The sequence below is a fragment of the Bombyx mori genome, chromosome 12 (genome assembly GCF_030269925.1).
Source record: "Bombyx mori chromosome 12, ASM3026992v2".
NCBI lineage: Eukaryota > Metazoa > Arthropoda > Insecta > Lepidoptera > Bombycidae > Bombyx > Bombyx mori.
Genome location: NC_085118.1, coordinates 346,298 through 370,464, shown reverse-complemented (window position 1 = coordinate 370,464; position 24,167 = coordinate 346,298). Strand labels below are relative to the sequence as shown.

The 24,167-nt window shown below is 38.3% G+C and overlaps 1 protein-coding gene across 3 annotated transcripts in view; it reads left to right on the top strand.

Moving 5' to 3' along the window:
* LOC101744796 (protein nubbin) overlaps positions 1–24,167 on the top strand; it is a 205,715-nt gene that overhangs the window by 143,186 nt on the left and 38,362 nt on the right. For 2 of the 3 annotated variants that reach the window (XM_038014453.2, XM_038014452.2), the window contains exon 4: positions 20,579–20,611. The exons of the other annotated variant lie outside the window; for it this stretch is intronic. In XM_038014453.2, the coding sequence (XP_037870381.1) occupies positions 20,579–20,611 (33 nt within the window). The remainder of the gene's footprint in view (positions 1–20,578; positions 20,612–24,167) is intronic. 3 annotated transcript variants of the gene reach the window in all.

The window sequence follows — 24,167 nt, the reverse complement described above, 5'->3', positions numbered from 1 at the left end:
CCACCCTAACTGGGCTGCCAGTTGCAACCGCCCTTCGAGAAGCTGAAAACTGGACGAAGTGGAAATAGTTCACGAGACAAATCACGGTCAAGTTTCAAGTACATGATCTTCAGCGATGAAGAAAGCGACGAAGAACAAGATCAGAGGGCTCAGGAAAAGTGCGTTTTTTTTTATTGCTTAGATGGGTGGACGAGCTCACAGCTCATCTGGTGTCAAGTGGTTACTGGAGCCCATAGACATCTACGAAGCAAATGCACCACCCGCCTTGAGATATCACAACGGCTGTCCCGCCTTTCAAACTGAAACGCATTACTGCTTCACGGCATAAATAGGCAGGGTGGTGGTACTTACCCGTGCGGACTTACAAGTGGTCCTACCACCAGTAAGTGGTATGATGTCAATATAAACATGTTTAACTTATCTTGGAATAATGTATGATTGTGAGACAACGCCCACCGAGTGGAAGCGACCATTAGCGGAGTCGCACACGCAATGTCACACATACTAATTGGACGGATTTCCGCCATTTTAATATACAGATAATATTTTCCTTGAATCCATAGTTGGCTAGGGCCTTTGACCCGTAGAGTGTCAAAATGTTCATCGGTGCTTCAGTGATTTCATTATCGACGAAGGACAATGAATTGTTATGACTTATTGCCTCATAAATTTTACCTATTGTGATCATCGTTGAGCAGTTAGATATAAATATACAAAAATTTTGATATAACTTGTTACAATAAACTAATTGTAAAAACTATAACCGAAAGGAACTTATAATGTAATGTACAAAACCATCTCCTGTGGTGTGTGGTGTTTGCGTTCCGGAAAGTGTTGGTTGTTTTGATATAGGTATGTACATATGTATTTATTTTCGCTTTAAGATCCATTGCGTTTCTTTAATATAATATTTCGGTGTAAGACGATGCTTAATCAGTCTGTATGCAATAGACGGACAACGCACGGTGTATCTGCTCATATTTATATAATATATTAGTATGTGCGGCACCTACTTCTCAAGTTTTTTTACCTCGTCTTCTTGTCGCAAATTGACCAATATTGTTTTGATGCTAACGTTGAAATCTGTTGCTAACTCAGCGGTAGATTGAGTATCGTCAGCTTCCACGGTTCTCGGGCGACCACGGGATTCATTTTTGGATCAAAATTTCCATGTCGGATGCGTTCAAAACAATAAAGAGTCGTGCCTACGTTTGTAGTGAGGTATCCGGTTTGAGCCCCGTGAGCTCACCTACACGTTAGTGTGAGGCTGAAGTAGCCTCTTAAGGCTATCAGCATAGGCAAAATAAAATACGGAACTCGTATTCCATAATTACTTATATTTTTATCGTACTCAGATTGTTGAAAAAGATACAGATCCAATGAAAACAAAACCTTAAACTCCAAAACAAACGAATGAATTTAAAAATTTAATTCCATATCCATCCGTTTAAAATAAAAATGTGAGTACGCAGGAAGGAGTACGTACCTACCATTCTGCTGCGAAACAGTAATGTATTTTGACTTAAATACTAGGGCAGCTATTATAGCATACAAATGGTAAGCATTCATCCACATGTCTCAAGGTAGTTGACGGCATTCATGTTCTGATGTCTATGAACTGCGGCAACTGCTCATCATCAGGTGGGTCGAATGTTCGTCTTTACAATAAGTATATAAGACGGGTAAGTATTTCTGCGCTGACGGTGTCTACCGCGTTGCTCCCATAAATGTACTTACACGATAACAATCATTATGAAATAATTCGCTAATAAAAGTTTTACAAAGGTATCAATAGGTATCTTTATAAAGATATTTATCACTAAATTTAATATATGCCGACAGTTTCTAAAAAGCACCTATGTTCTTGGTTTGAGAGAGAGGGCAGTAGTATCGAACTGAGGTGGCTAAATTTTCTGGGGACTTCAGTTTTCGATAACCACTTCAATAACGTCATGGAGACCGTAAATTTATCTGCATACGAACCTTTGCTAACACAGTGTCCGCAGTTCGCACCACAACCCCAAACCAGCCACATGCGACCAGGCTCATTGTTGCCCTCGTCTATACGTCTACACAATTCGTATTGAAGTTCTAATAAGAACCAACATACATGTACCCGGTTGACAAGGGCGGCGCGGCGTGCGTGCGTGTCTCGCGAATCTAACCAAAAATCAGAATCATAATTAGTGATCGCGCAACGGGTCGAGACTTAATTTGTAAGTCCACACGATAACGATCTCACCTCAGTTTTTTAATACAAATTAGATGGGGCTCTGCTGTAGTGTTTACAGTGCGCTATGGACTTCAATATTGTACCTCAAATCGGTCTGTTTACAATATTCTAATATTAAATGTAACATTGTATATGTATTGTATGAAAATTTCGCAAAATGATATTTTTAAGGTTGATTTAATGACAATGCTACTTTAACATTTAATTTTACTTTTATTTTATTTTTATTTAACGTTTGGTTTTTTTCGTTTCATTTTGCATTTCGTTCGAATCGTTTAGTTCAGTTTCGAGTTTTTGTTGCACAAACGACTTTCCCCGGCAATAATTTAATACGAAATTTTAACAAAAAAGAAAACCGTAGTTGTTAAATACAACTATAAAAATAAATATAAAATCATCGATGTTGTCGAAGTCAAATACATATGCAATTATTAAGGACGACCCAAAACTTACTGGTCAGATTTTGACAAAAATATAAATGGGCCTAAAAAAAGCTATTAGCGGTCACCTAACAAAACTGGGGAGTGTGATAAGTGTGATATACATACATAAAAATCTAGTCTGTGAAAAACGAAAATAATAAATACAAGACTACACCGCGACCCGCGAAACCCGTAGAAAGTACTGAAGTTCAGGTTAAAGTGGTCCGGGAAAAAAGTTCAAAATCAATATTTTTAAAACGGTAGTTCGTATAACAGTTACCTACATAAAGCATAAGTTATTAGTAATTTATCGTATTTTTTTACGAACAATGTTTTAATAGCTCACTGTGCATCGTCACCTTTAATTAATCAGTGAGTGGATGCGGCGCTCGCTACATTATGTTGTGTTCTCATTAAATAATAAACTTAAACCAAATTTTTTCATATATTATAATGAACATACATCATCATGTTTTCAATGAGAGTTCACGGTTGGCAGTTCGTGAGTACCAGGAGTCGACCCTGCGGCTGAACTGCACTTCCCACTTTAAGACAACAAATCGAAATCAAATATTCCTTGACATCGTATTGAACCGGACGGTGGTCGACAGTAACATCAACCTGCCGGCTACAAATGACTAGTTAGTTGCTACCACTAATCGGATTTACAAATTTTTCAATATGGCGAGTATAATTTTTGTTTGACTCATGCTCCGATAAGTCATCACTACATAGTATAAAACAAAGTCGCTTTCTCTGTCCCTATATCCCTATGTATGCTTAAATCTTTAAAACTACGCAACGGATTTTGATGCGGTTTTTTTAATAGAGTAATTGAAGAGGAAGGTTTATATGTATATTAAGATCCATTAAATAGTGGAGAAATCAATAATAAATCACAGGGCGGGTCGCTAGTAGACAATATTCGCTCATCATTCGCTGCTCCCACTGTTTTCTGAGCCATATAAAACTTCTTCCTACAAACGTGTCTTGAAACGCATCCTCGCAGATAAGTCCATGAGCGATGAGTCTCCGGCACGTCGGCTTGTCTGCCTGAGGAAACATAACCATTAGGTTTCATTGTGGAAGTGAATCGTGAACACTTTTTTGCGCACCTCACCTCACTTAGTAACAAGAATATTTTAATAATATTTTTATATTGCAACAGGACGTAGGTACTGTCTCTGTCTACCCGTGACGCGGATAATTATAATTACATCGGCTTATGACCAAGATAAACAAATTTTAATTAAAATTTCAAGAAAAACAAAACCTTTCCACACTTAATATGAGCCATATAACAACTAAATTAAGTTAAATATTTAATAAACCTCTAACCATTAAAACACAACTTTTGTTGCTAATAGCCCCATATTGGGTAATCTTAAGTGGGCATTTTTGAAATAATTCACTTAAATTTCGTTACAGACGTTGTTGTTACTCTATTGTGTTCTTGATTTATTTCATTTAGTTTATCGGAGAGGTCTGACAGTGAAACAAACCTATCTCTTTTTCTCTTTTCAAACCAATATATAGTCAACACGTGTTCACGAACGATTTTCACGGTGAAGCAATAACGTCGTGTAAGTGAAACTTGCAAAAAAGTGTAATTACAGTACTTCAGTGAGGCAGTCACGCGTTTAGGTTTCAGGGTTCAAGCAGCCGTGGTGTTTATAGGTTCTAATAATCCTTAACACCAGCTTGACCCTGAGCTCTTTTGCATAGCTAGAGAGAGTTGAGAGGAGATAGTGGATGATATTCTCCACATAATCACGATGGAAAGTGAGGGACAATGAGCTGATGAGACTGCAAGAGGATGCGGGCGTTGCATGCCCGTGTCTTCTGACTGATAGACAACTAGAGTATCTCGGGTCAAGCAAGTTCCTTTTGGCTGAAACACTGACTGACTTGTGTTAAATCCTAATTAATCAAATCCTAATTAACTCACTGTACCTTTTTTAGTGTACAATTAAAATAAGCCCCACTTTGTGCGCGACTGTCTTGTCATTAATTAATTAGACAACGGTTGAGAGCTTTCGACTTACTAAAAGTTAGTAGAAAAGCTTGATTGTTTGTATAATTTTGCATTAACAGAAGCACTTTGAACGAAACTGAATATTTCTCGTTATCAAAACTAAAAGGTCGAATATCTGATCTCATTTTCAATTAATATCTTTCAACTTTCACGTTTAGATCATTTATGGCCTAAATATGATTAAATAAAGAAAAAACATTGAGAAGCAGTGAAAACTATTTTATACTAATTCATCTCGTACTCTATGCACTTAAACAAAGTTTGGTTGTTATTTCTGAGTCGCGAGGACGTAAGCTATTCTTCCACTCGTGGTTTCAAAACCAAACCCCACTGAACCAAAACATTTTGGTTGAAATTTGAATTGGAACTTCAAGTCATCACGGGTGCTCAAATTTCTAAATAGAGCGTCAGTTGAGTAAATAAAGTCACTGTATATTGTATTAAGTTAAACATTTTATATAACCTGTGCCATGTAGAACCTAATCATGAGTTAACTGTTTATACTCGTTCTCACCGCATCGTAAAAAAGTACAACACACCATCGAGCCGTCTACTAACGGTAAATTTTTCAATTCAACCCCCCACCCCTTGTTTATCCAAGAAAAACGAAACTGGAATTCTTCAAAGCGTCCCGAGCTTCAAATTCCAAAGGGCGAGTATTTATTCCGCTTATCTGAATTTTAAATTACCCCCTCTCTCCTGCCCCGGCCCTGAGTGATGATAGGGCTGAGACAGTGTCGATTCGGAATGATTGTTTTGCGAGGTGAATCAATTCTACATCAACCTACTGTAAAATCCGTTTATATAAGCTATTCTGTATTAAAGTCAAATCGATTGTGTCTGTTTGTATTTGGTCAATTACGTGTATTGTGTATTTTGAAATAAAATTGCGATTGTTGGCTATATTTGCATCCTAGTCCCAGTAAGCATCAGCTTTCAAATTATGGTGTTTGTAGGACTTAGCCACTATTGATCAATTGATAATCAATTATAAGTGATTCTACCGCTTAGTCTTGGACCTAGTCCCAGGGTCTCGTGGGATGAAGTAATTTCGAGACACAATGATTTCCAACAACTTACTCGTTAGCCAGTTAATGATGGGTAACAGCATGCTGTTGGTTCATTGCAAAAAACTACTGCATTCATTCTCTGGCCGCAGAATAGCCATTGCCCCAAATCAAATGAGATTTCAACTTCACGTCTTAAAGTTGGCAGTGCCATTCACGTTGACTTGCCTGTGAACCACCATCGTAAACTCACATCCGGATAGTCAGACTGCTCATTAGCAGACCTCAAAAATACATTTACATCAGTCCAAGATTCAATTCATGATTGAAGTCGAACATGCACTAAATGTACCTACCTACCACCAGAGAATAATAAAATGTTTTAGTTTTAAAACCAGACTCATAACAGACTATATAATAATCGTAAAAATCAGCGAAGTGATGAATTTTTGTAAAATTATGTTACAAGCTACCAGCACAGCGCGTATGTATCATGTTCTAAATCTGCATCAATTTACTAAATTACAAATCGCTTAAATTATATTAATGCAAATTGCAATTAAAATTATTTACAGTTGTCCAATTATACTGAATTAAACTATTCTTGGTTTATTTAAATTACATATAAAACTTTAACGTTTTTAAAAATTTGGTTGGTTTCATAATTACCGGTAGTGGTATAAGTAATTACGTTTAAAGAAAAATGAGCAATTAATTGAATTTTTATTTATTTTCTACATATCGCACATCTAGATCTAAAGAGGTATTAACTCAAAAAAGCACTTTTTTCAGAAAACACGAAAAACTGTTTTCTGTGTCCCCGTGCAATGCAGGAGCGTTTTGTTTTTATAGTTTACTTTATTTATACACAATAATAATTATCTTGTAGTAATTTAGTGTTCTATACACGTTTTAAGGTAAAAAATTGAATTTTTTTAATTATTTCTCTTTTGCTTATTAATGTACGTATATTTGCTACACTAATTTGAGTTGAGCCTGTGTTGGTGAATTAAGTTTTTAGTTGACTCTCTTTTGAAGAGGCATTATACATTTAGATAGCAAAACTTTTTGAATTATTTATGGTAAGTCCAATTTACAGAGTGTGCTGTGACCAACAGTAAGAGTATAATTTTGCTGATAAAAAAATAAAAAATAAAAAACTACTGCAGTCAATCAATATTGTGTATTATTATTAGTAGCATTAACTTATGTCAGTCTCATAAACCCAAATGGATCATAGTAACTCTAAACAAAATATAAAATATATTGCAAACTAGAAAAAACAGTTTTAAATGCACATCTGAATCATTACAATTACTCTTAATGCTTATTCTTGTAGAATAAAAAAACACTCTTATAAATAAGAAGGTATCAACCCTTAAACTTAGGTTTAATCTAAATACTTGTCTACTAATAATGGCACATAAAAATAATCGTTAATAAAATACACCTTATTTATATTAATAGCCTTTACTTATAATTTTAATACTAGGTACTGAAGAACTTTGGTAATTCACTGTAATGAGATCTAACGAGCTAAAAATATTCCGATGACAATAATGCATTTAATTTTTATTACTGCCAAGAATATTCTTATAATAGAGATCATAATAAGATTTTGGAATTACATTCTTATCAATCAAATCTTGAATGTCTTTTTGTTTTGCATCTGATAATGCAATTTTTTCATTGTAGGCTTGTGTTAATCCAATTGAAAATGTCGTCTGATTTATGGCTACCCCAGTTCCTCTTGTACGGAAAGCCCTCTTTTTCACACACACTTTTCTATAAGCTTCTTCAGCAAATGATGTTTTATAGAAAAATGTATCAGGGTGTTCTTTTTCAACTCTGAGTACCTTAATGTCATGCCACTTAATTTGATTTTTTTCTTCATCTACATTAAAATTCGTGCCCCATGATTCCTGTAGTGCTTTAACATCATAAAATTGATTGTAGGTCATTTCAACAACTTTGTATGGTTTTCCAGTCTTTTTTGCAGTGGTAATCAACGTTTTATATTGTTCTGGTATATAAATTGGGCCCGACTGCATATATCTTTTTATTTGTCTTTCAATCACACTATGTACGTTATCTCCTTCGTTCTGTGAATGACCGCGTATTAAAAACTTGTGAGTAATAGACTTAACTAGCAATTTGTTGACGGCATAGGCATAGGCAGATAAAAGAAACTTATTTTTTTGTTGGCCACCACAATTATCCGAATAGAAAATGACGTCAATTTCTTTGTTGGGATTTTGGTCTATCTTTGATTTAATGTAGTTAAGTACGCAGCTGCTAATTTCAATAGCTCCTCTCTTTCCCTCTGTTTCATCCCAAAAGTAGCATATGACATCTTTTGCCCTTAAATCGCTGATAGTAAAATTAAGGCAGTTGATCCTAGATTTATAGAAGAACAAGGATATTTGTCCTTTAGGAATCTGTAATACAGCCTGTAAGTCATAATCTGCTACGATTGTGCCATCTGTCCTATTCTTGTCATTTTCTTTTTCAGTTCTTACTAAATCTTTTTCTTTTAGATGCTCTTCATATTCCTGGATTAACTTGCACTTTTCTTCTTCGTTTGAATTCTTGTACCTTTCGCACAAATCGCATTGATCTTTCTTCGGTACGAAGAAAGAAATGTTAAATTCGGTATTGAAAATCCTGTTGAATGTAGAAGACGTGGCAACCGGTAGTCCATCCTCTTCACGAAGTTTTTTATAATCTCGGTAGATATCTGCTAATGATTTATCACTTGCTATGAATTCTCTTGTTGTTTGGGCTCTCAAATAGTGTGATTCAATCCGGGGAATAGAATTTATAAAATCTTTAACGCTCTGTCTAATTTGTGGGTCAATAGTTGGATGATGATTGTGTTTTCCTCTAAAATCGGCTTGAATAATACCTGATTCTGTTTTCTTTGAATGTGCTGTTTTTATCGCTTTATTGCTCAAATCAAGAGTGGATTTGAAAAATGGCTTGCATACTCTTATTTTGGATCCATTAATATCTAAGTAAAATGCATTGTTGAGAGCTCTAAAATTTTGTGTACTTGAGTACCGATATTTAGGCTTTATTTGTTGCGAGTGGCGTACTATGAATTCTCTTTGCCTTTCAAGATCGCTGAGTGCCCAATATGCGTCAAAGACCTGTTGTCTTGACATCTCGTTCACTTTATCTTTGCATTTTAGGCGACATTTGTCTCCACAGGGTGGTCCAACCTTTCTTTCTAGTATTAGTTTCTTAGATTTTGACAGGGACTGATAGGCTTTGCCAGAATTTCTCAGTTGTTTCGCGATTTTCGACTTCCACGTTGCTGGATTGCGTACTCTCTTTTTGCCCTTTTTTTCGATCTCAATACACGATTCAGGAACCATAACATTTTCCGGGCCTACTTGCTTACTATCATCTTCGGTATCCGACGAACTCGAGTTGCTGCTGCTGGTGCTGGACGAAGTCGCCGATGATAATGAAGGTACGACCTTAGGTGGGAGCTCATTTTTGTTTAACAATTGAAAATTAGGATCTTCATCAGAGTCGTCAATATCACTTTCATCGCTCCGGATCGGTGAAATATAGTAGTTTGGGGCAACAGAATTTTGTTGTTTAGATGTGCTAGGTACATATGTATTAACCGGTGTCAAGACAGCATGAGTTTCATTGGATGAAACTTCGTCACTTGATGATATTATCTTCAAGTCATCTTCCACGCTTGCATGTTGCGTAGAAGTGATAGGAGGAGCGATATTTTCTTTTTCCAGTTTTTTTACCATATTTACTAAAAATCGCCCGCGGTGCATTATTTTCCTGAAATATAAAATGTTTATGTTACGAACATACAGAGTCACGTGCTCCAAATCGATTTAGAAAGCCGATAAAAAAACATTTTTAATCTTTTTAGCTATTTTGTAAAAATATATTTGTCAGAAACCGTCTAAAGGGATCTAACTTGAAAAATTGGCAGTAAAAAAGGAATAAGATATGTTAATGCTAAGATGAATATTAAATTGAACTATGACCTAAAAACTCCAATCGTCAATAACGAAATAAGTTTAATTTTGATAAGATTTTACAGATAAAGGAGGGCATAAAATATGACTCAACAAAACAGACACACCTACAAAATCAAAAATGTTTCAAGAATAGGGTAACAACTCAAATTAAAAATAAAAACTTTACTCACCTTGCCAGTAATACAGGTTTAACTAAAAATGTTGCATCTATTTAATCTGCAATAACCATCTAAAAGGTGACAATTCAAAATAACTCAATTTTTTTTACGGAGAACACGTGTGTTCCGTTTGTAATTCTGATTGCAACTAGCGTTGTTTCCGTTTAGGCGCGAGAGGGGCTGGCTCGCTCGTTCAACAAAAGGGACTCTAGGTGCCATCTAGCGTTGAGTTTTGTACTTATTTTTAAATCTGTTTTATTGGTCAGATAGGTATCCGTATAGGAAATTTAATGGTGAGCATAACTCAATCATACAGATTTTTGACTTAACTCTCTTTAGATCTAGGTGTGCGATATATTATACTTGTTTAATGTATTGTTTATATATTTCATGTTCATATATTTTATACGTAGGTATGGCACTCGATATGGTATACTTTTAATTTCATTTTGTTTTGTTCGTCTCTGGTATAGGTACCATTTAATCAGGAACGACTTCTACTGTGAAGAAAATGACATACTATGATCTTAATTTAAGTGCATTCTAACTATCCTACCGCGAAACCTCATATATTGAATTTCAAAAGGTAGATTTTATTCCAATATCCTCATTCTAATGTACGAGAAACTTACTCGTATATCTCAAGAACACCTTTGAACGCAAGATGAACCTTAAAAACGTTCACGCGTTGTTGAAAACGAAAATAGCCAGAGTTTTTGAAACATATTACTAAATTGATCACATAAAATCGATCTATTTAATAAATATTATCGTGTAATAAAAATCAAACCCGCATAATTATAATTTACGTAATGGCTGGTGGTAGAACCTCTTGTGAGTCCGCGCGGGTAGGTACCACCACCCCGCCTATTTCTGTCGTGAAGCAGTAATGCGTTTCGGTTTGAAGGGCAGGGCAGCCGTTGAACTATACTGAGACCTTAGAACTTATGTCTCAAGGTGGATGGCGCATTTACGTTTTAGATGTCTATGGGCTTCAGTAACCACTTAACACCAGGTGGGCTGTGAGCACGTCCACCCATCTACGCAATAAATAAAAAATATTTGCGAGAGAATCTGCTCCGAGAGCGACTCAGTAGCGGTCCCATCCCTAGTGGCCGGGGCCCGCGCAGCCCATCCGTAAGAACCCAATCAACTGACCATTTTTGCGATGCGGCCAACGTTTGACACGCAATTTCACTTTCGACCGCGTACCGCAAAAAACGACCGTTTTAGTTTTAAATTATACGAATAATCTTCGGGATGACGGCGTCCGTTTTTTGGTTGCGATGCGTAGCGGTGTCTTTGGCAGTCGCGGAGACAATGTGTCCGGGGATCCTTTCTGGAATTTGATTTTTGAAGACAAAAGCGTTGCGTTGAGTTACAAACATTTGGTATATTGAAATAAATAAATAAAACTTGTATTTAAATTTTAGATAATTTGTTTATGATATTCTTATAATGTAACGTGTTGGATTGACTTATTTCTTATGGATTAACTAGTGATATTCAACTTAAGACACTTTACGTACGACATTTAAGATTTATTTTCATAAACATCTCGATTGTAAATTCAGTCCTTCTAGTTATTAAATCGAAGCAATTTATATTCCTTTAACAGAATATCTACAAGGAGCTTCTTATACATGTTTTCTTAGAACGTTATTCGAATATGGCCCTTTAACAACCTGGACTCGAGTTAGAAATAACTTTGACGTAATTGTAATGCGGTGCGCTACCGCCGCCGCGCCGCCTGTGATCCCGCCGCCGCCGCCGCCGCCGCCGCCGCGCCCATCCTCGCTGTCATCTACTTTAATATTCACCATTTTACTTTACACGATGCTACGAGAACAGTAACGTTTCGTTTGAAGAAAGATTTGTTTAGTTAGACTAGTTAAACAGTAAGTAACAAATAAAATTGAACAGGTGGCAGCGGTGATAGTTTAGAAACAAATGCGAATCAAGAATGAAACTTTAAAGACGTACTGTGGGTGTTGTTGTGCTATTAGTAATATAATGAAAATTAACCACCATCCAATAATAATAATAATAATAATAATAAGCTTGAAATTGCAGGCTCACCACCTAGAACGATTAAAATACAATAACATAAGTAGTAGTTAGTTTAGGCTTTGAGCGACATTTTTTTATTGCTTAGGTTGGTGGACGAGCTCACCGCCCCCTGATGTTAAGTTGTTACCAGAGCCCATAGACATCTACAAAGTAAATGCCGCCACCTACCAAAGACATGAGTTCTAAGGTTTCAGTTTTACAGTACAACGGCTGCCCAACCCTTCAAACCGAAACGCATTACTGCTTCACGGCAGAAATAAGCAGGGTGGTGGTACTTATCCGCGTGGACTCACAAGACGTCCAAATTAATCATCTTCATTTCATTTCATTTATCTCCACATTATCATTTTTCATAAAAATAAGAATATAAATTAAAATAAGACATGACTCTGGTCTTAGTTACCAGGTCATAAAATTCCTTAAAAATATATATTTAATCTAATACTGCCGCACTGTTAACTACATACAGTGCCTCACCGACAGTCGCAGGCATCACCGTGGGAACTGGCCACACTTTACCGACTACTGGTCGATCGCGCACCCAAATCGATTATTGGAAAATTTATAACAACTCTTACAATATATAATACTATACGTGCATGGAGCAATTGAAGTTAACTTCAATACGACTGCGGTAATCAGTATTCACGTACGACGACGTAAAATAACGCTGCTTCATTGAATTATGTTTAATAGTCATAGAGACATAAGTGTTCCTCCAACAGTGTGACTTAGGTCGTCGTATCGCCGAGATCCAAGCTGAATGATTTTTTGCTTTAAATGCTACCACAGTCCACAAACATGAATGAGAACATCGCTGTCCACCTAGAGATAAGAGAGATTTTATATTTTATACTTTACTTTATATTACTGGTGGTAGGACCTCTAGTAAGTCCGTACGGGTAGGTACCACCACCCTGCCTATTTCAGCCGTGAAGCAGTAATGTGTTTCGGTTTTAAGGGTGAGGGCAGCCGTTGTAACTATACTTGAGACCTTAGAACTTATATCTCAAGATGGGTGGCGCATTTACTTTGTAGATGTCTATGGGCTTCAGTAACCACTAAACACCAGGTGGGCTGTGAGCTCGTCCCCCATTTAGGCGATAAAAAAAAATCATCCTTCATATCGGAATGTCAGTGATTTGTGTCAGAATTAGGCGGAATGGGAGTTTACAATACACGCTACTATCATTGTGCTCAGGGCGAGTTTTTTAACGTTCTCGATAGCGTAAAACTTAACTCAAACGTTTGCCTACGTTTACCGTTAGGGGTGCTGTACCAATTCTATACAAATGTGCGTTAACTTTTACGCTATCGAGAGCGTTAAAAAACTCGCACTAAGCACACAGTACAATATTATCAAATTTTGATATTGCAATTTTATAGCTGGGTGGTCTATTAATTACGGAACAAAATGAATACGATCCCTCGGATCTAACCTCGCGAACCAGTTGTATCGCAGTACTGAGCTGAGGTCGCATGCGTCAGGCTTATGAGAACTCACAAACGGATGTGTGTAGTTCGAGCTTACCGCTATTACGTTATTAGATTTAAGTGACGGCCATCTAAATGTTCGTGATTATATTTAATTCTATTCACGTTCGGTTTTTATTAAATTAAAATTAGAATCTGTGAGAAAGGTATTTCCTAGTGTCTCTGAGTACTACGGCTGCCGTAATTCAACGCAAAATTTATAAAGAACGAACTATGTAGTCATAAAAAACATTTTATTAAATTTGTTTTCTTGGGTAAATGTGCTCACGGCCCGCTTTGTGTTGACGCATACAGTAGCCCTTAGATACGTACATGAGATTGAAGCTGATTGATTGTTTTGAGCAAGAAATCGACAAGACGCTCCTCCCGATCCAATAATGGTGCTTTTAGGTACCTCAAGCACCGGTCATCGTTCTCGTCAAACCCGTATCTTGCGACAAAGGGTTCCACGAGTAAATTAACCCATAGACACAGCCCACTGAGTTTCTCGCCGGATCTTCTCAGTGGGTCGCGTTTCCGATGCGGTGGTAGATTCTGTGAAGCACGGTTCTTGCTAGGGTTCGTATTAGCAACGTCGTCAGGTTGGAGCCCCGTGAGCTCACCTACTAGTTAAGGTTACGCTGAAATAGCCTCTCAAGGGTATCAGCTTATGTAGGAAAAAAAAGACAAGACGGTGATACCATCAGCATCCACTACAGAAGAAATTAGAGAGTTAGGCAAAAGATGGGATACTCTGCTCTGGACAAACGACACGGCCGGTCTATAGTATCACGAGCTCGACCGGAAAGATCCTGAAATACCCTTAACTCAACTCAATTAATTCAAACTAAAAACACCTTGTTCAATTTACGAGCGGCGAAAACCTGATAAAATCACATCTGTAATCCCACACTGTTGGATGTTTTATCAGACAGACAAAGTTGCGCGTGGTACTTAGTATCGCGTCACAATGTACTCGCGGTACACAACACGAGTGGTTTATTCTCAGTAGTCGGTTTATTGGGCGAGCTCCCCGCGGTTGTGTTGACAGCCTGAAAGATTTGCATGCCCTTTGCGGCCGCCGGCGCTCGGCGTGTCGGCGGACTCAGGGAATACGCGGGGGGTCGCTGCCATATTGAGGGCAGGGGCCGAGATCAGCCTAGTGCTCCCTCTAGGGATATATTTCTAGCACGATAACAACAAAAAATAACCTTGTTGTGGCTTAAAGATCACAGTGATATCGAAGCCGGCGTACTAAAGCGATATGACTCTGGCGATGCTCAAGTTCCGCAGACAGATTTTGCATTGTACTAATGAAATGCGTACACAGTCCAAATTCACGAATGACTTCCACGATAAAGTAATAAAACATCGTATAATAAAAATTAAACCCGCAAAAAATTGAATTAGCGTAATAACTGCACAGCTGAGACAAACAGAGATTATAATGTGTTGTCTAAGCGCTCCGGTAACCATTTTACACTAGCTGGACCGTGAGCTATTTTACCCGTCTATGTAATAAAATAAAATATTATGCTTAGGTTGCTAAAGGGGGGTCATTTTTTTTTGTGTTGTTTGAAAAATATGAAGGAGTGCGGCCCTGTGCCCCGACGTAGTCCTCAAGTCGCGCGGCGCACCGCCGACAAACAAGTCGCGGGCGCCGCACGAGCCCCGCCGCCCGCCGCCCCCCGCCGCGCCCGCCGCGCTAATGGACTCTGCCCACGTTGACCACTAACTATCGTACAGATTTACCACTTCATAAACATGATACCGATCAATACTCGGAGATAGGGTTATTGCCAACCAATGCTGCTGATATTTTCGTCTTAGAAATCTATCCTTGTGACTTCAGCATGTCAAGGTGGCATCAAGACGCTCGCGTCTCTGAACTCCGTTGGTTCGATACGGGCTACTCCACTAAATGTACGCACAAAGTTTGGAGGCTCAGAACCCCGTTAACTTAATTTTTTTCATGTGCGCGTGGAAACTATTTTCACATGAGATGATAACACGACATGATAAACAGATGACAGGGAATAGTTGCTGTAGTAAAGATAACATTCTGTCTCACCAATGTTTAATCTGACTACCAATAAGCGGATAGGATACTTTAAGTCTTTTATACTCTCGCCTTCTCAGCGCCATCTATTGGCACATCACAGGAAGCACAGAAAAATAATGAAAATATGTAGGTACTATTCATAAATTCAATTTCGGAGTAAAATCATTAGACAGTAAGCTGTGGGTTTAATTGACCAATCAATTAACAAATATTTTATGGATGGCTGACATTTCTGCGATCGTTACCGGTCGGTGTGTGTGTATGGCACGCTACCCGGTGCTTCGTAAAGGTCACGAGCGCTCATCGTTCAATTTTTAAATTTTGTGGCATTTTTTGGGGTTTGATATTCGTGGAAAGTCGTCATAGTCATTATGACTACAGTTTTGCTGTACCTATATAAAAATAAGTCACTTTATAATTTTATGGGGTTAGATTTATATTGTTAATTTACAATAGATAGCGTTGTTTTTAACATTTTCTCACACATACCAACAACCTTCAGCTGATTAATTATATATATAATAGACACGTGTCATCAAACGACTCTCGCGGAAACAATTGGAGTCGATATGTAAATTTCTTTGTCTTTTTAATTGTCTTATGAAAACAATTATATTACGTAACCGTAAACGTTGTATTGTAATTGTTATTTTCATTCTAATTTTATAATAATAGCGAAGTAATTTTGTAGCATGCAGCTTGATGCATTCGTTTTTTTTTATTGCTTAGATGGGTGGACGAGCTCACAGCCCACCTGGTGTTAAGTGGTTACTGGAGCCCATAGACATCTACAATGTAAATGCGCCATCCACATTGAGATATAAGTTCTAGGGTCTCAGTATAGTTATAACGGCTGCCCCACCCTTCAAACCGAAACGCATTACTGCTTCACGGCAGAAATAGGCGGGGCGGTGGTACCTACCCGTCCGGACTCACAAGAGGTCCTACCACCATTCTGATGATGACCATTGTTCCAATGCAGCGATCTGTTGTCCTACAGAAGACAGTTGTGCACATTGTAGCGACTGCTATCTCTGGGAGCCACTGAAGTGAACAGTCGGTGGCCGCGAGCTTCCCTGCCCATTTACGCTAATACCGTAAAACCCTTCTAATTATCTCGAGAAGCAGCTAATTCATCTTATTTTTTAATGAACACAAGCACTATAAATTATGAAGGGTCTAATTAAAATCGTCCATACGTGTAGATCATTATTCATAACACGAAATTATCTGAATAGAAACGCGCGAGCAACGCTGGCCGCTAGTGGCAGTCACTCACTTTAATTAGGTAGGTGTCGGTGCGGATCGGCTACCATTGAAGACCCGGACGTTCTGTGGACGTCTTCAAATTCAAATGTTGGTTCTACAATGAGACAGGGTTTGATCACATCCATCCAAATGCTATTTAACTGTAATTTTGTTGAATATTTTCCTTTGGCCGTATAGACCGACAATAGACGCAGTTTTTTTTTTCAATTATCAGTCGAGCTAATTATCTTACGTTTCAGCTACTGTTGGAGTCTATAAGTAGTCAACGTAGGAACGGTGGTTGGATCATCCACCACAAAACAAGAAGCATAATTTCTCTTTCTGGCAACGGGGGATGGTCTTTTTTATTTTATTTTATTGTCCTGTATGATGGTGAGTGGTTACCGTCGCCCATGGACTTCAGCAATGCCAGGGGCAGAGACAAGTCACTGTCTACCTTTAAGTACTCTCCACAAGCTTCGTTTGAAGAATGATGATGTCAGAAGATGTCACAGCGCTCGGGAAACACCGTGGAGGGGAGCTCATTCCAAAACTGGATGGTACGTGGTGAAAAAGATCTCTGGAAACCCACTGTGGATGAACGCAGTGGCTCCAGGTAGTATGGAGGAACTCTACTCCGGTGGCGGGCGGTGCAATGGTGTGATGGTCTGAAGTGAAACCAATTGTGAAGAACTGTTCTTATAGAACAACTAACCATCCTATAGCGCTTAGCGCAGTGCGTCCCGCAGCGTTGTGCATTGTGCGGACCCGGTAACTGTGTAGAAGCCTTATCAAAACTCAATGAAAATATACGACTATTCTTCTAATAAGTATGTTTAGCTTTGTAAAGGCATAGCACGAAAACGTGAATAATCACTTCGGGTCTCATTGGAGTTGGAGTCTTATTGGAGGTATAAGTTTAATTAATGAATTAGTCTCTTGATTCCAAGTTCAAATACCAATAAGTTTTAATAGCATTGTTGGGACTCATTAATCTAATTACCAGGACCAGTCTAATTACCCGTTTCCATTAAAACTTATATCTAATATTGAAATAAATCTAGTGATATCCCCAAGGAAGTTGGTCTTGTACATTTTATCCTGCACAAAGAAATCGGTGCCATGTAGTATTTGGCTTATTCTTACAAGTCCTACCGCTTGCTTAACGATTCTCGGGTATAGAGGGTCTGGGCCTTTAACAAGTCAGGCTAGAAGTCAGTGGGAGGACTAAAATGGGAAGTCATGGTTTTCAGGGACTGAAGGCGCATGGTCGTCGAGTTCTCTTATCTAAAAGAAACGTTAAAGAGTTGATGCGATCTCTTTCTTCAGTCCAGGCTTGTAAAGAGCCCTTACCGGCTCACCTGTGTGGCTGGCATTGCCAAAGTAAATGAGGAACAGGGACCACTTAAGGTCAGATAGACTGCGGGCATAAAAACTTAACCCGATGTTGCACCTGCGACTTCGCCGAGAGACCGACCGGGTAATTAAATAACAGTTAAACTGAGCTACTCATACAACAGTATAAATGGCGTAATTAAAATAATTCATATGTAATTAGACGGGTTCCAATATGGTTGATTCTTATGTCGGACGCTAGCCGTGGGGACATGTCTTATACTAGCTTTTAATTGGAATTTCTTTATAATGTATTCTATTCAATATTATTTTCTTATTAGAATATTTATTGAATGCGGACCCAAGCTTTTAGCTACGTAATGCATAGATAAAAGTGTGAGTGCTTCTCTGTATATAATAAGTAAACATGAATTTGCCATTCTAAAATTCACACTACATAACATGACATATATTTGATTCACTCTTACGTATGTATTAAACTGTATATTAGAATGAGATAAGTGTTTATGCAATTCATACGCTCGCCTGTCGTCCATCAAGTGACACTAAACGTGACATTAATACAACATTATACGCAAGAACAATATGGCGTCCTGTTGCGAAAATCTTCATACGAGTATTAAATGTAGTAAGAGAATAAAAACTTTGCTTATTAAATAAAATATAACTTAGATATAATGAAAGAATTGTAAAGGTTTCTATGAGTGAAAGAATTTCGGAAATCGCTAAAATTCAATTCCTGAGTGCGTCATACAAACATACAATTAGAATTTCAAGGACCAAGATTTTTTTGTCATCTATTAGCAAACTTATTTTTATTAATCCAATTTGTTATCTTAGTTGTATTTTTATTTCTAACTCGCCATTCTCACATCTAATAGGAAAAATATCACCTAATTTTCCTTTTTTACTGCGCTTTGTTAATCCGTGTGTATTTTATCTTGTTTTTAATTGTAAACAATAAATGTACGTAGCAATCTAATAGTATGAGAAGCATCGATGTGTGGAGACCACTCGCGCCACCTAGCGTCCGTAGTATCAACAACTGCACCGAGCTTAATCACAATCGGATGAATGACTTAGGAGCGCTTAGAAGACAAACATTATACGTTTTTATTTGTATAAATACATTAATAGATTGAAATGTAAAATTGTATATACAAATCTAAACCCTTTATATACACTCTGCTGCCAGTATCGAGTTAACGAAGAGTCGCGGGACAGTTGAGAGACTGATATTATTACTGTTCGAAAAAATACATGATCGAACGATCTTGATAATTTTCATTTGATTATTCTACGTGTTAAGGTTTATCTGGTTTACTGGTGGTAGAACCTCATGTGAGTCCGCACGGGTAGGTAAAACCACCCCGCCTATTACTGCCGTGATGCGTTTTGGCTTGAATGGTGGGGCAGCCGTTGTAACTATACTGAGACCTTAGAACTTATATCTCAAGTTGGGTGGCGCATTTACGTTGTAAATGTCTCTGGGCTCCAGTAACCACTTAACACCAGGTGGGCACTGAGCTCGTCCACACATCTCAACAATAAAAAAATAAAAATAACTACAACATAAATACCTAAAAAAATATAATTAAAATTTAACAATTTTATGACAATATACATACATATGTAGGTCGAGTGATGTAAGATGTCTGTCCCGGTGTCATCGTCGGCGGATTCCTTTAAAGCACTACTGGAGTCCATGGCGTACATACACCGAAACAATACAGTGAAATACATGTGCGTACCTAGAGCATACAATACATAGCCGTGCTTCCGAGTTGGGTGTAGTCGGTAAGTCTGTAAAATGTGTACCTCAGGGCCGCGCACCAACAACTAAGCAACTCGTTTGATCTGATTAGCCGGGCTCTGTCTCGATGATTACGATAAGCACAGAGTCGTATTGTAATTATAAGCTGATTCACGCTCCCAATCAGCGGCGGGGACGAGCGCGCGCTCGCCGCTGCGACGCTCTGTGTTTGTTATTATCGTGCTCAAACAGTTATAGAGCTGTGCGTTTATTGACTCGTGCGGTGGGCGTCTGTGGCCCTGTATGCAAGAGGCCCGGAGAGCTCGAAGTCGTCCGACTGGGCCGTGGTTCAACCCTGGGTTGGGCAATTATTTTAATTAATGCTGTGGAGGAAAGTTATTTTCACTGAAGAATGATTTTCATAAGCATAGACCTAAAATATTTAGCTACTTTAGAGAAACGTAATATTATTGGAGAGTACGTTGTGGCCCAGTCACTACTACCAGTAGTCTTGGTTGTTTACGTCGTCACAACGCCACACGCTGCGGTCTAAAGGTGAGATCTAAAGAGATATCTGTGACTTCAATGCAGCTGAGACCACACATCTTATCGCGGGTTGAAGCCTTTACTTTATGGCGTCTTGGGCTCTTACAGCCGCTCGACATCCGCCGAGTGGACTCATCCATCTACGCTAACAAAAAACTAACATTGAATGTGTGTCTAAAATTTAAAATTTAATTTGTTTCAGGTGAGTTCCATAGAAGCAGTCAAAATACTGAAGGTAACTACGTCTATAATACTAACATTGTAAATACCAGATGTGAATATGAAATCTTAGACTACATGACGGTAACGGTAACAACTTAAGATCGGGTGGACAATAAAAATATAATAACAATGAAAACTACGAGGTATAAGTCTCTGCATACCCCAACAATAATGAGCGTGAATATAAGAGCGCGTCGGCGACCGAGGGCGGAGTTCGATGACCTACGTGTAATGAATTAAGATAACAAATTAAAGCGTAGCACCGAACAATGCAGAGCCATTGTCTAGTCCCGGGCGCGGCATCTCGCTACGATACATTTAGATCATTTTGTTCTGACAAAACTATCATCGGTCTGGACACTGCGGGCCGGCGCTGTCGATGCCCAGCTCGCCACGGCTTGACCTGTCTGTCTGGCGCATTCGTTGCATGTTCTCTGCTTCTTTTTTCACACCGCGAACTTCTTTTTCTTTTCTCAATTTCTGTATGTTATGATGGATTCTTGTAACCGATTAACACAAAACAGGAGCCAGGTAGCCTGCCAAACAACGCAAATATATAAATGATCGCGTAAAGAGCTTAAAAAACACAAAGCCCGAATAAATAGCCATCCTCTTCAATTTCTGAAGTCGGCGAACAATGAAGCACTCGCTCTCATAACTGTGAATCAAAACGGTTTTTGTTTAAGACGATTCGAACAAAAATTAGAAAAATATTTCCGTTCGCACACGTGCGTCGCTCTGCGTGCTCCGTGCGCACACAATAATGAACATAAAATATTATTTTCACTAATATCACGTATCACGGAATTATGTGCTATATAAATTATAGCTGATAGTACAGTCACTACATTGTTGGAGGCAGAACTGCGAAGTTTTGTTCGAATTGTGAAGGTGCCGCCTGAGAAACTATATTGGATTACACCCCCTGCGTAACGAAGGATAGCTTCCGATTTAAAATAATCTTTCTTTAGCTATTTGCATGCACACAAACTGTGGGTACTGTTCGTATTAAGCTGTTAGCAGGACCAATCTCCGGGCAAGACATGAGCTTAAAGTTCAATTGAGTAAATCTGTCTTGTAAACTGACAAAATATATTCGTCTGATAAGTTGCCAGAGAATTAAATCGCTTACGTTACGTAGAACACCTAATTAATTAATTAATAATTATCCAATGAAATTTAAATTCGTAAGAATTTTAATTAGCTATATAATATAACAAAATTAAAATAATTACTGACAGAAATAATATTAAGACGATTTGTGTATATTGTGATATTAACAGAAATAAAACAATCTAGATATTGCGAAAACACGACAATTAGGGCGCAGTCAGACAGCACGGTCGGTCGCAGCGACAATGACACCGCCATTACGCGAACCAGCCGCGCGAGCAGCCGCGCGACAGATCTTATCGATATGCTAATAACTACCTGTCGACAGTGTTGTGACGAGGCACGCCGGCCCCAAGGAAGCTTTCAATAATATTAGTGCACATCTGCAAGCGACATTGTCTATATACATGTGTTTATAATTATTGGTTGCCTCATTCAAATTGAGCAGCAGGTCAGTCTCGACGTATCTTCATTTTGAAATATTTGCTCAAGCGGTTGTTTTGTTTTAACTGAGTACATATTTGTACGGGTCTTCATACAGAAAGTCTTGCTAAAGGTTCATCATCATCATCATCATCATCAGCAGCCTACAGCAGTCCACTGCTGGACATAGGCCTCCCCCAAATCTCGCCACTGAACCCGATTTTCGGGCTAAAGGTTAATATTTCTTAAATCGCGAACATGTTATAGGACGGTAAAACTTTTTAACATTTACCAAAATAATTTTTACCTTTCATTCAAATCTTAGTTGCCTGAAATTTAAAATATTTGAAAACTGGCTGACTGACAGACAACGCTTGGCTAAAGCCGGGGGGTATAGTAGCATGTAGTACACAAGCACTCTTCTATATACAGCGTAGGTACGATGAAAAAGTTTTGAAAATTTCATCGTCATTTTAGTATTATTAAATATCATAGTATTAATTTGTTTATCTAAATTATGCAATATATGTGATTATAAAATGTACGTGTCTCGCATTCGTTGTTATATACTATACGCAAATACAGTTCTCAGGTATTGAAGTCGTCGTGGCCTAAAGGATAAGACGTCCGGTGCATTCGTATGAAGCGATGCACCGGTGTTCGAATCCCGCAGGCGGGTACCAATTTTTCTAATGAAATACGTACTCAACAAATGTTCACGATTGACTTCCACGGTGAAGGAATAACATCGTGTAATAAAAATCAAACCCGCAAAATTATAATTTGCGTAATCACTGGTGGTAGGACCTCTTGGAAGTCCGCACGGGTAGGTACCACCACCCCGCCTATTTCCGCCGTGAAGCAGTAATGCGTTTCGGTTCGAAGGGTGGGGTAGCCGTCGTAACTATACTGAGACCTTAGAACTTATATCTCGAGGTGGATGGCGCATTTACGTTGTAGGTGTCTATGGGCTCCAGTAACCACTTAACATCAGGTGGGCTGTGAGCTCGTCCATCCATGTAAGCAAAAAAAAAAAAAAAAATCCCCGGCCATTTACTAAATTAGAAACTTTCAAGAGACGCAAAACTGTTTCAGTAGAAAATATTAACAACACATTTCACGTACTTAATCTAAATAACCCGCAATTGCATAACTAATTATAAAGCTGTATCGAAAATCTAAATCGCCGTCAGGTCATTGACACTCAGATCTGTAAAGATAAATCGCGCGTGCATCCAGAGCGCGTGCGTCTAGACTCGCCTTTATACCTGCCTACGTACGGACGGACGTAATAATTATACACGATGTGTATTCGCATTTCGTTGTTTACAAACTTTCCTTGTACATAATTAGTCGGAGTTAATTAATATAATATAAATATTTGTGCGGCGATGGCATCGTGGTAGTTTAATTACACGTTACATACAGATATGGAGTTAACTAGATCTACACCTGTCTTCGTTTGGTTCTCAAAAAAGCGAGTATTGTAAAGTAGCCTTACAAATAATTCCAATTAAAGTAATTAATTATAATTAGTTGAGTTAGAACAGTGTTCTTATGTAGTTACCTTTAAATTTTATTCTAAGTAGTTTACGTTGGCTAATACTTCGACAGTAGTTGCTCCACACGATATATTATTTGATTATTAGTATTAGTACTCGATGGGCGTCGCTGACAATGTACACAGGTCGGACGTTCGATCTGTCGAGCGTTTCCGACGATGCACAGTTTTGCGAACAGTGTGCTTGCTTAGTGCGAGTTTTTTAACGTTCTCGATAGCGTAAAAGTTAACTCAAATTTGTATGGAGTTGGAACGTTTGCTTACGTTTGCATGCGTTGTAAAACACATACATTGCTCTACAAATCAAATAGTTAAGTACAAGTTTTACATAGTTACTGGTGGTAGGACCTCTTGTGAGTCCGCGCGGGTAGGTACCACCACCCTGCCTATTTCTGCCGTGAAGCAGTAATGCGTTTCGGTTTGCAGGGTGGGGCAGCCGTTGTAACTATACTTGAGACCTTAGAACTTATAT